The sequence below is a fragment of the Crotalus tigris genome, unplaced genomic scaffold, assembly GCF_016545835.1.
Source record: "Crotalus tigris isolate CLP2741 ecotype Arizona unplaced genomic scaffold, ASM1654583v1 scf7180000024379.1109085, whole genome shotgun sequence".
NCBI classification, from domain to species: domain Eukaryota; kingdom Metazoa; phylum Chordata; class Lepidosauria; order Squamata; family Viperidae; genus Crotalus; species Crotalus tigris.
Window position 1 is genome coordinate 209,978 of NW_024100549.1, and position 13,318 is coordinate 223,295.

The 13,318-nt window shown below is 39.2% G+C and overlaps 1 protein-coding gene across 2 annotated transcripts in view; it reads left to right on the forward strand.

Moving 5' to 3' along the window:
* The first annotated feature begins 1,975 nt into the window (after positions 1-1,975).
* LOC120301371 (nuclear receptor ROR-beta-like) overlaps positions 1,976-13,318 on the forward strand; it is a 55,942-nt gene continuing 44,599 nt past the window's right edge. For both annotated transcript variants that reach the window (XM_039328513.1, XM_039328514.1), the window contains exon 1: positions 1,976-2,331. In XM_039328513.1, coding sequence (XP_039184447.1) covers positions 2,325-2,331 — 7 coding nt within the window. In that variant the 5' untranslated portion in view covers positions 1,976-2,324. The remainder of the gene's footprint in view (positions 2,332-13,318) is intronic.

Here is a 13,318-nt window from a genome sequence, read left to right on the forward strand (position 1 = left end):
CACTAGGTGGCACTATGGAGGTTTAAAATAACTAGCTCACTTACTGTTAAATGCCTGCCTGTGGCCCCACAGTCCTAGTTTTGAGGCTTGAAAGGTGCTAGTCCTCTTGAAGAAAATATTTCAAAGAAAACCTACATTCTACCTCTAAACAAAAAAGAGAGTTTAAAAAGGTGCAAGAAGGATAAGCAATATTATTGAAATGTAGCATTTCTTTCTCTTTTTCAAGAATACAATGAGAGTATGATAAAAATACACATAGCTGGTGATAAAGTGAAGCGAAATTAAATTCTCCCCTATGTTAAGATGAAGGCAGTCCAATCCTATTCCCCACAAATGATAAAATTAGCAAAAGTGTAGCACTGTCACTGGCCTCAAAGGTATTTTAAAGGGAATTAAAATAAGCAATGGAGTCATTTGATCAATAGAGATTACACTTAATGACACAATATCCTACAGAGGTACACTAAATACTAAGGACAGAACAAATGAGTGATATATTAGTATGTGAAATTCATCACCACAAGAAACAGATCTTGGCTTTACACAAGGAATATCTGTGCATACAGATAGTCCTCAAGTTACAACCACAATTAGATCCAAAATTTCTGTTGTTAAGCGAGACATTTCTTAAATGAGTTTTGCCCCATTTTATGGCCTTTCTTGCCACAGTTGTTAAGTGAATCACTGCAGGTGTTAAGTAAGTAACAAGGTCATTAAGTAATCTGGCTTCCCCATTGAGTTTGCTTGTCAGAAAGTCGCAAAAGATGGTCACATGACCCAGGACACTGCAACCGTCATAAATATGAACCAGTTGCCAAGCATCTGAATTATAATTACATGACCATTGGGATGCTGCCAGGGTCGTAAGTGTGAGAAACGGTCATGGGTCACTTTTTTCAGTGCCATTGAAACTTCCAACAGTCACTAAACAAACAGTTGTAAGTTGAGAACTATCTGCATTTACTCAAGAATGCAAGCCAAATGGGTCTGTTTTAAAACGATATCTTATATTTTTCCCAATATTCCTCTAGTAATGATGATTTGTTGTTACAGTATACAATTATGCTTCTTCATCAGCAGCTTACCAAGTTTACTCTTATTTTGATGCAATGCAATTGCCCGTCATAAAGCATGGCCTTTTCTGCTTTAGCCTTTCTGACTCCTGACTGCTATTCCAGGACAGATTAAATAAATGGGCACTACAATTACAATCATTCCAACCTTACTCCAGGCATTTGGAAGAAAAGCTGTATGTAGCTACGATCTTAGTTCAGTTCATTTTTTAGTTTGGTTTCTAGTCTTTATTCAGTCAGTTGCTGTATGTTAACACTGTTTTTAATATCCTAGAATCTTTCTGGTAAAAGAGCAGATAATAAATTTTAAACAAAACGAAAAAATGAAAAAGTACAGTATGCAAAAACAAATAATCCTCATTTAATGACCACAACGGAGCCTGGCAGCTTGGTTATTAAATGGAGCGGTCGCTAAGTAAAGTGGAACTGTGATTATATTTCAGCTTTCTCTGGCTTTACAGACCTGCCAAAATTGTAAAAGCGAGGATTGGTCCAAAAGTTACTCCATCACCACCAAAGTAGTGAAGTCACTAAATGAGGCAGTCACTAAACAAGGACTGTTTGTAAAATGAGACTCTTCAGACAGCCATCTAGTTAATAAATATTTAACAAACATAAATAAATGTTGTACAGGAATCTGTTAAATGAATATAAATAAATGTAACAGATACATTTTTGCTGGATAAGAAAACCTATGGAGAATAAAACAAGAGAAAAGTGTAAACGGGGGTAAAAAAAAAGAAAAGAAATGACGTCCAGAGTGTTTTATCAAAGGAAAACCGATCGGAACAACACAACTCCAAGGGGCGGGCTCTGGACCCGGGGGGGGGCTTGGGCCGAAATTGACAGGAGGTAGGCGGAGCCCGAGCCAGGGATTTGTCATGTGAGTTTCCCATGCTTCTTGTACATACCAACCTCTGGAAGAAAGTAGGCTAGCAGTTCTCCAAGTGCGCTTGGCTGGGAAAGAAGGAGTGAAGGAAGGGGAAAGGAAGGTGTGGAGACGTCAGGAGGAAGACGCTTCAACCGCTTCTTATTAATCGTTGGGCGAGCTGCAAAACACAAACAGAAGAGAGGAAACCAGCAGAGCGAGCGAGCTAAGCCAACCAGCCGCCCGATCCCACGCTGGAAACTTTATACCCTCCGCTCCCCGCCGTATCTATTTATTTCGCCCCTTCTCCTTCTGCAAGGAGTTTTGTTTCCGACGGCGTGTTTTTTTCCATGCTATTTCCAGAAGAGAGATAAGAGTAGAAGATGCGAGGTAAGAATCTGTACGGATCCCTCTCTTGGCGTCCAGGTGGGAGATGATCGATCGCGTGGCCAGGCGCGATCCAGCCCCGAAGAGGGAGGGAGGGAGGTGGGGGAGAGATCCGAAGTGTCTTCCCTGAGAATCGAAGCGAAGTGGGAGCGTTTCTTCGGAAGCAGGTCCCATTCTGCTTTGGGGCTTTCCTTAAAAAAGGAGCGGAGGGTCTCGGTGCTTAAGGAGCTTAAATGTGATCGCGCGCGCTCTGCCTTCCTTGATTAATAAATAATCGTATTTTCTCCTGACATCCAGCTACTTCACTCGTGGGTATTCTCTTCCAAATGAAGCTGCCGTACTTTAGAAGCGAGGTTTTAAAAGAAAGAAATGCAACCGATAAACAGTTTTAGCAAGCAACAAGGAAAACAAATACATCTTTGGCGGTTGAATAATGGCAAACAGGACATTGTGATATAGAATAGAAAGGGATAAAATATTCTCTTCCAGATGTGCATTTTGTTAAGCAACTTGCATCTTTGTTGTGATTATTATTTATTATTGTTATTATGAGTTGTGGCCTGAGGAAAAATTGTGTTAGGCTGCAAAACTCATTAAAGGATGGAGGTTTTTTGTTTTATATAATAACATAATCTGCAGAAACACATCTAGCACTTTTATGTTGCAGAAAGAGATCAATTATTTCCACATGCAAACCAGCGTGTGTTTGTATGTGTAAATCCATCACTCCACCCTCATATCTGATCTCTTTTCATTTTATGGATTTCTTTTCCTTAAAAAAAAATTATACTACTTGGTAGTTTTTTTTTTTAATGACCTTGTGATATTTCCTGTGAAGAAGTATTTTAGGCTTTATCCTGAGACAAACCCTAAAAATAATGAAGGAATAGATCCTTTTGCTAAGAAATAGATCCATTTGATTACGGTTGGATTTACTTTTGAATAAAGTTAGGGTTACTCTGCAGTCTTTTCCAGTTTATCCCTATCCTGGGAAGTCATTTAAGGTATAATTTGATGAGTTCTATAAAAGACTTTTGCTAGCCCTCAGCCTGAGTAAACTGAAAAACAGAATGTAATCCGATCCATATTATTTTCATTTGAATGCGTAAGCATGAAAGACCAAACATATCCATTTGTAAAACAGGTATAGATTTCAATAAGGGGGTATTTTTTTCAACTCTGGTTCTTCCGTGTTGTAGACTCTGCACTTGTTCAGAGGTACTGTTATTACATTCTGTGAGCTCTGATTAACATTTTCACATGGTCAAAGGAATAATTTTATTTGACTTTATTTTCCCCCCATCATATCTTATATTATTAATCGGTCCTCCTAGAAAATGTCAAATAGATTTTTCAAATGGTGCTTGAGATCATTTTTTTTTCTTTTCAATTATTTATAATTTTTAATTTGGGGACTAGAAGTATTTTATTTTGTCTGCATATGCACAACATACAGCAAACCACATATAATTTTAGCACTTGTATCTTTTTTCACCTTTTTCTACAATTTAATGTACTGTATACGCAAAGATTATAGAAGAGATATAGGAGATACAGAATGAAAGCATGCCTGAAATTAAGCCTCGGAAAGCAAGGATGGGATGAAAAAAAGAATAGCAGAAGACATTTTTTGAAAAAAATCTTTCAATAAATAATAAATCTCCTATTCAGTTTGGCAGAGGCCCCTCCAATATATTGTGAAAAGTTCAATTTTGTGTGCATGCTGATTTCCAATGTACATATGTTGAGTTCTCCTTACTCTGATTAGAATAAGTGCAGTGGGGAGCTTTGAATATGTCCGACTAAAAAAAAGGAAGGAAAGGGAAGAAGACTTCTAGGCCATTCTCAGGGCATGAATTTTTGAAAATTTACGATGCCGATTGTTCAATATTAGGGATGAATAAGGAATCAGGAAGGAGGAACCGTTTTGCATAAACAACACTGAAGAAAGTAAGCAAAACCATGACACCCTGTTTTTAGAACTGTCACTCTTCAGCCACTTTGTTCTCGCTATCGTTTTGATTACGGCGGCATAGAGGTATATCATTAATAAAATAAATAAACAAATAAATAAGGAACACCTTGAACTGGCCTTGGGCTAATGGTGCTTTGACACAAAGCTACATCCCTCCTCAGCTCTGAGACAAGCACAGCCCGTTTTGGCCTGCCGTCTTGTCCCACCCTTGCTTAGCCGGTGAATCATTCCATGAGCCAAATCATCCCTTCTTTCATCACACAGCAACATTTTTATTCTTTTTCCTCCTTTTCAGTTCATGTCGTCTTCTGACCCACTTTTGAGCAGAGTCATGACTTATGGGATGGAAAACACATACCTGAGTATAACATTTCTCAACCTTGGCAGGTTTCCGATAGGTGGACTCCAACTCCCAGAATTCTGCTGTCAGCTGGCTGGCTGGGGAATTCTGGGAGTTAATCCACCCTTCTGAAACTTACCAAGGTTGAGAAACACTGCTAAAGGAGATCCAGGGTTAGAGTGGTTTGGCTTAAAAGAAAATCTTGCTGAACTCCTGTATTTTTGCTAAGAAAAACTGCATAATATCGAACTGGGTGACTGAGGCCAAAGGAGGCCTTGAACCCATTTCTCTGCCTAGGAAGGAATGAGCAAAATTGGACCAACATATAATTTAATTAATGCTTGAAAAACATTTCTTTGTAATCCCAAACCTGGCATGTTGCAGCATCAAAGATGGGGGAAGTCATTTCTAATTTTGCTTTTGGCTTAGAGCACCGTTGAGTGACATTATTGTGTTGCTCTTAGAAAATAAAGGGACTAGTTTTATTTATTAAATTTGTAGGCATCCTGATTCTCCAAAACTGGGCAGCTTGCTGGACTTATTCCTTATTCTGAGTTTTTCTTTTCTGGTTGTATATAAAAAACGGACTAGGAAGAAGGAAATTACATAAATCGATGGCTTGCCTCATCAAATGCCAAAATAAATTATGTCATATTCTTTCCCCACCTCCAAACATAATTTCCTTTTATATCTTTTTCCTATCCTTCTTCCAGATCTAAATCTTGTATCTTCTGCAGCCTTTTGCATGTCTTTTGCAGTGCGGATGATGCAGAATGGGGTCAATTTTACAAATTTCTAATTCCCAATTTGAGAGCAGATTAGCATTTCAGGATATTGTTCTTCTGCTGATCCCTGAACATCACTGCAGAGGCAGAGGAACTGCTTTCCTAGTGTGCGTGCTTCGTTGATGTTTGTCTGAAGTCCCACAAGTTCCGCCATTTTTCCTCTACAGCGGCCATTTTAATCTGCAGCCCGGGTATGCCTTGCGGCTCTCAAGCATCGCTATAGTGAAGTGAAAAGGCATTGGGTAGGGAAGGATTGCAGTGTGAGAGCACTGCAGTGGTGGAAGGATCGGGGTGGAAAATGGAATTCTGGGGAAAATGTGTTCTTTCTGAGTTTAGAAGTTTAGATTAGGTGCAAACCAGCATGTAAGCAACTTGTACCATGCAAGAAAACATTGCCTATCCAATGTTTGGGAGTGAGTTTGGAAAGAAAACAAACATTTGTCTCTATGTAAATCTCTTGTTTCAGTGTAATAATTGCAGATGGTAATGTTATAATCAGTAGAAACCAAGAATGTATCTTAGTGCCATGTTGTAGCTAGTTAAGAAGCAAAAATCCACGTTTCTATAGCTCTGGATGTGCCTTTTCCTTCTTCCAATCATACCTAGCAAAATATTCTTAGAGTGCTTTTTCATTATGAGCAGAAAGGGACAATGCATTGGAGGGCAAAGGTTCCCTCTTAATGTTCCTCTTTAACATACAATTTTTAACTATTTTATTTGTTTTTGTCTTGCATTAGACAGTTGTGCTTGAACTAGACTATTTTGCCGTTGGGGAACAGAATGATCACAAAGCTAAATGAGATCATGTAGAAAATATGTTCAATGCTGGGGTGCCCCTCAAGAAGTCTAGCTGAAATTTGCCACAGAAAAATGAAAGCAGGGTTGGTTCCTTCAAGGCTTTTGTGTTTTCTCTCTCTAAATGGCGAATTGGTACAGAATAAGATTTTTGCTAAGTTGAGGGAGAACTCTAGTAGTCAGTCTTCTAAGAAAGCTAGTATAACAGTTTGAAAAGCTTTAAAACATGTTGGTCTGTTCTGAGATTCAGAAGAAAGGAAGTGGAACATATCTGGGCAGAAAGGTGGACAATTATGCTTGTTTTGCTCATCCCAAGAGACGCTGGAGTATCACCGCATTGGCGTTGATGTGAAAATGCGAGCTATGTGCAGACTGCTGGCTCTTAAGTTGTTAAAACACAGAATAGGGAGGTTTGTTTTAGTTTAGTCACTTACTGTGACTTTCACACCTGAATTTGATCCTGGGACTTGGGAAGAAGAAAGACTAAATGTGGAGAGTGTCTAAATATGGAGACATCCATGGGGAGTGGGGGAAAAAAATTAAGATATAAATGTCAGGCTTCGAACAGGTGAGATTTTTCTCTCTCTCCTGTAGTGGGATCCAGGTACCTTCAAATAATGGGGAACAGAGGTATTGTACTTTATTTAATGAAAAATACTTTGATAGGGTGAACAGAGGGATTTAAGATGGAAAAGGAGGAGAAGAATAATCCTAACACTGAAGGATAATCCTAAAGTATGGAGACAACCTTCCAGTTTCCATACAAGACGGTTAAGATTTGCTGCTAGGTGGAGCAGTGGTGATGAGTGCAGATATCAGGAGCCCAATTTCTCTCTTTTTTCTGCAAGAAAGCAAAAGCTAAGGTTTGAGGAAGGCTTAGCATTCTTTCGATAGGTGTTCAACACCTGGCCCCTCCCATACATATAATAATAATAATAATAGTAATAGTAATAATAATAATAATAAAAAGTTGGAAGGGATCTTGGTGGTCATCTAGTCCACCCCCTGCTCAGGCAGGAAACCCTATACCATTTCAGACAAATGGCTGTCCAGTCTCTTCTTAAAAACTTCCAGTGTTGGAACACTCACTGCTTCTGGAGGCAGGTTGTTCCACTGGTTAATTGTTCTAACTTTCAGGAAGTTTCTCCTTAGTTCTAGGTTGCTTCTCTCCTTGATTAGTTTCCATCCGTTGCTTCATCAATATGACATCATCAACTTCAGTTTCCCCCTCCCCCCCAAATAAGAAGCAAAAGAAGGTGTCACCTACCATAATCTAGAGCAGTGTTTCTCAGTCACAACAACTACTAAAATGCATGGACTTCAACTCCAAGAAGCTGGCTGGGGAATTCTGGGAGTTGAAGTCCACACATTTTAATTGTTGATGAGATTGAGAAATACTGCTCTAGGGGGAGCAGAGCAATTCAGTAAATATGGATTTTTTGTTTTTAAACAGAAGGAAATATTCAGTGACAGCATCTAAGGGATCAGTATCTCTGAGATCACATAAAAGGCTTTGTGTGACTCCTTTGTGTCACAACTCTTGTGTAGAACATTTTAAGTGGTATATTCCACATTTTTCAAAGATATTTATTTACTTATTCCCCACCCCCCGGTATATTTTTTTTATTTCTGTGCTGCTTTATTTATCTATTTATAACCCCCATTGACTAACCATTTATCTCTTGACATCATATCTAGTTTAACTTAATACTTGACGCTTGATATTACAGTAAAAGTAGGTAGAGGTAATTGTTGACTAATGAGCGGTGGTTTGCAATTGTTCAACAGGCACACACCCCAAAAGATGCAGTACTTATGACCCAATTTCAAAGTTATGACAACCACATCTCCCCCCCCCCCATTCATATAATCACATACTGGTGCTTGGCAACCAGCTCACCTTTATGTTCGTTTGCAGTGTCCCATAGTCACATGACTGCAATTTCTGTCATTTTGCTGGTTTCCAGCATTTAATTCCAGCTTCTGGGGAAAAAACACCCATTAGGTATAATGTTTTGCTTAATGACCAATACAAAAAAATGTCATAAAGTCAGGTCTGGTCATATGGTGACCCACTTAATGACTGCAATGACTTATGACCATAATTCCTTCCTCAATTATAATTGTAAACTAAGGACTACCTGTATAATAAGGGTACTTGATACATGTATCGGGAAGATGCACATCGGCAAAAGAAGTTTTCCCCAAATTCTTAATGTGATACATAAAAGATCTATGGCAGTGGTGGCGAACCTATGGCAAGCGTGCCAGAGGCAGCACTCAGAGCCCTCTCTGTGGGCACATGCGCCGTTGCCCCACCAGAGTTTGCCAGAGTAGCGAACATGTGGCGTTTGGAAGCGACAGGGCAGGAAGTGAGCGAGCAAGCGGCATTGGCCCCCCGGGGATGCCCCAGAGATAACAAGGGACTGGCCCCCCTGCTCTGGCCCCAGCCACGCTCACCCAGTCTGCCGTGACCACGGAAGCCACGCCCACCCACTGGGTCATGCCCCCCCCCCCCCGAGGGCACCACAATGCTGATGCAGCCCTGGCACTTTGCGATAAATAAGTGGGTTTTGGGTTGCAGTTTGGGCACTTGGTCTCTAAAAGGTTCGCCATCACTGATCTATGGAATTCCCAGTGCTGAAATATGGGTATGATGGCTTGCTTATAAAGTTTTGCAAAAGCATTAGGAAAATTCATGGACACTTTTAATACTGAATCTCTCCTCTCTAAATATGCACCAGTAGGGAGCAATGGGGGAAGAAAAAGGCTACTGCTAGCTCGGCTAGTTAGACCTTTGACCCAGTCCAGTGAATGCAATATTTAATTTATTCCTTTACTTTCATCTTTTAGTTTATATCAAACTTTTCCAATCTAGGCACTTTCAAAATATATGGGTAACTCTCAGAGTTCCCCATCCAGAATGGCCGTTTCTAAGCATGTTGGGAATTGCAGTCTAAGGCAATATTTGTCAACTTTGTCCACTTGAAGAAGTGTGGTCTTCAACTCCCAGAATTCCCCAGCCAGCCATGCTTCAATTACCAGACTCTGCTGGTTGGAGAATTCTAGGGTTTGAAGTCCATACATCTTCAAGTTGCTAAGATTGAGAAATAGTGCTCTAAAGATTAAAATACACTAAATTTCCTTTACTGCTGATGGGTCCCAGGATTTCCTTTTAGGTCAGTGGTTCTCAACCTGTGGGTCGGGACCCCATTTGGGGTCGAACGACCATTTCACGGGGGTCGCCAAACAACGCAGTCCGCCATTTTTTCCCCCTTTTCCTTAGCTGTGCTACTCCCTTTTATTCTATTGGCTTTTGAAAGCCAATAGAATAGACTCTCTTGAATAGAGTCTAATTCTATTGGCTTTCAAAAGCCAATAGGAATTGTCCAGGCTGTCTCTGCCCTGCTGAGCCCGCCAAAGGTTCCATTCTGCAAACGGTGCTGCACCAGTTGAGTAATCCTCGACTTACGACCGGTTGAGTAGTCCTCGACTTACGACCGGTTGGGGGTCGCGGCATTAAAAAGATTGAGAACCACTGTTTTTAGGTAAATGTGCTCAGAATTACAGTTCATGTTTGCCATCCTATTCACTTTATGGGATTATGCTATAAGCTTTCAGTTACAAACGCCTTTATTTGGAAGAAATCACACTGAACACAGTGAGATTTTTTAAAAAAAATAAATGTGCAGAAGGTATTATACTGTATGCCAGTGTTTCTCAATTTTGACAACTTGAAGATCGATGAACTTCAGTTCCCAGAATTCCCCAGAGAGCCATGCTGGCTAGGGAATTTTGAGAATTGAAGTCCATACATCTTCAAGTTGTCAGGTTGAAAAACACTGAAATAGATTGACTATGCCCTTATATTGTTAAGCTGTTTAGCTATTCTGCTAGCTTCCTCCTTACCTGGCCTAGCTGCAGTCTAGAGGTACTACTTACCCAGTCAAGTTGTTGTAACTCTTCCGGGGATAATCTACTTGTAATATTTTGAGGATTTGGAAGAGCAGGATTTGAAACATATTTCAATCTCTAGGTGCCGTTTATTTTTTTATTGCAAACAGTGCCTAAAATGATGTCCCTAAATATCAACTGAGCCTCCACCAGTCAGTCTAGGGATATCAGAACCTATTTTGCTACAGTAAGAACAAAACCTGTCCCTGCTTGACTATTATACCTCTTGCAGGCCTGCAGAATTCCTAGTCAACTAAAATCACATTTTGGGAGAATGTTGAAAGTCACAAGCCCAATGTGGGACATTTCAGTTTGTGCTAAACTTATGTTTCCCACTCGTATCTTTCCTAGAGGTTGGAAAACACAGCTTCTGCACATGTGGAACATTCACAGAATTGTCGTAAAGAAAAGCAACACAATTCCTTTTACCCAAATTTTCAAAGAAGAGAAGGCAAAAGGTTTTGGGAGAAAGAGCTTGACCAAGGCAGTTGTCCCAATATAACCTCAGTTTTGACAGAGCACATTTCCAAGGAGTAAATCTTGATTCTAGATTCTTCATTACCTGACATGTTCTTTTTCATCATTTAGGAGTCTAGAAAAACCGCGATGTCTGTCAAATTTCCTTGTCTTTTACACAAACCCGTTGACTCGACAGGACCATAGCTCTTTCCCATTTGCAGCCTGGCTTGCTTAAGCAAACAAGCTGGCTGAGTAGGCAGCAGGAATCCAGCCTATTGAAAGGCATACAGTATGTGCAGAAAATATTAAAAAACAGAACAAAACCATAATGAGATACAGTAGATTGGGCCTCTCTTTCCCCCATCAGAATTCCTAGAAATACTGAGATGTTTCCAGTGTTTGTGTGTGTGCGTGCGTGTAAACATGTGTACATGTTAATTTGCTTGGTGTGTTCAATTGGGGATTTCTTTATCCAAGGAACAAAGCGGATGGTCTCCCTTGCGGTTTATAAGAGATTTACAACATGCTCAGGCAGATTTCAGATTATTTAAAGCCAGGCTGGCTGATTGGGATCTGCGAGTAGGGGAGGATTGAAGCCAAATACAGATTTTAGCATCACAATTGTTTTAGCCTTCCTGTCAGCTGCTAAACCATCCCATAAATCAAAAACAAATTTGTAAACTGAAGAGGGGTGTCAAGGGTTTGACCTTTCATCTTTTGATCTTTCACCTGTTGTCTTTTGCAACTCTTTGGGTCGTTCTGTGGTGGGGTTCTTTTAAAAATTCAGTAGGTGGCCAAGTCCTGCCTACTCTTCCTTTAAAAAAAAAAACTTTGCAGGGAGATGATGGTTTTTGATTTTTTTTATTTATTTTGTCTGTAGGCAAAAGGTGACACAGAAGTGTGTCAGCAACTGGGAAGGACACAATATTGTGGGCAAGTGATTTACGTAGAGTGACTTGGGAGGCTACTTTAAATTAATGTTGAGTTTTGTTTTGGGCTGCTGTGGAGTTCCACATTCCCGTATTCCCAACATTTTATTGCAATTTGGATAGAGCAGTATTTCTCAAGCATGGCCACTCTAAGATGCATGGACTTTAAGTCCCAGAATGCCTCAGCCTGGTGGGGGAATTCTGGGAGCTGAAGTCCATGTATTTTAAAGTAGCTAACTTTGAGGAACACCAGAATAGAGTTAGTTTTTAAAACCAGATAGCTAACCTAGTGAAACTGGGGTGAAATAGTCCTGCTATAAATCCTTGAAATTCATCTTATGGACAAGTGATTTGCGTAGCATCATGCTATGGTAATACCTCTGACCTATTTTAAAGGGTTATTGAACATAATTATTTCTGTAATGAGGGTGGTACCTCAAAAAGATAGGGCTAATAAGGTAATGATGACTGGAATTAGGTTCAAACCCCTACTCAGCTATGGTGAAATGGATCAGTGGTTTCTCTCCCTATTCTGCCCTATATTAAAAGGCTGTTGAGTGGATAAGGCTGGAAAACCACATACTTTCTTTAGCACTCCTTAGGTGTGATAAAAACATAATACATACATTTATGAAGTTAAATAATTAAGTCTAAAAAGAAAAGGCCCATGTGTTTTTAATGTGATTTATTAAATTTTGAAAACCTGAATAAAAGATAAACAAGGAAGAAAATAGAAAAAAAACAAGCAAAAAGCGAGATAAAAGTGAGAAAAAAAGGGAAAAGTAAAGAAAAAAGAAAGAGAATGGTTTCTGACTTTCTTTGGTACAATATAGATAAAAAATACATCCAACTCTTACTCTAAAATTAACAATAGTCTACCCTCAGAATTCTAACAGTTGAATCCCCAAATCAGAATTAAATTTCTCTTAGTTTCTCAGAAGTCCACTTAACAATTCATCACTGTTTCTTACAATATACCAGATACCTCTTCATTCCATACCTTTGCTTATTTTCTATAAACTCATCTCTAAATCTTCAGCTCTCCTTATTAAATCAGCAAAGATGTAAATGTCAAAAATACCTAACAACACAAATATAAAAACCCCTTTCCCATTTAGTCTATGTTCCCCTCATTCCTCCATTCACAAGGAAACATTACAAAAAAAGAAATTAAAAATTATTAATTACCAAAAGTCATCACCCCTTATTTAGATATTAGGCATTTATAAAAGAAGCACTATCCAATCCAGATAACCATTCAACATCATCAGAAATCAGAATTCATTATTTAACTAGATAAAACAATGAAAGAAAAGCCCCATTTCAACTAGATTGGCCCACCAAACACCGCCAATAAGAAAGCTGTCAGAGGACATTAAATGAGTAGATTCTGTTTTGGAGCTTCCAAGGAATCTAGCAATTCAGAAATAGATGAAAATTGTCTGTACGAATATTTGCATAATGGGTAGACTCTATTCTTTACTACATTGTTAAGGGGACAGCTGAAAATATATAAGTGCCTTTAGGATGTTTTGAATTTCAGTCTGCAATCAACAATATCTATTTTCTTCTTTAGAAATAGATGTAAAAAGCTCCACTTTTCTAGCTCTTATTAAGAAACACAAACACATTAGAAAATAATCCACAAAATGGCCAAAGCTGCTATAGGGTGATAATTATTGCTTACAGCATTAGTCTTGGTTAAATCACTGAGGAAAAGCCATGATGTTCTTGCAGTGCTGAGGACTAGAAA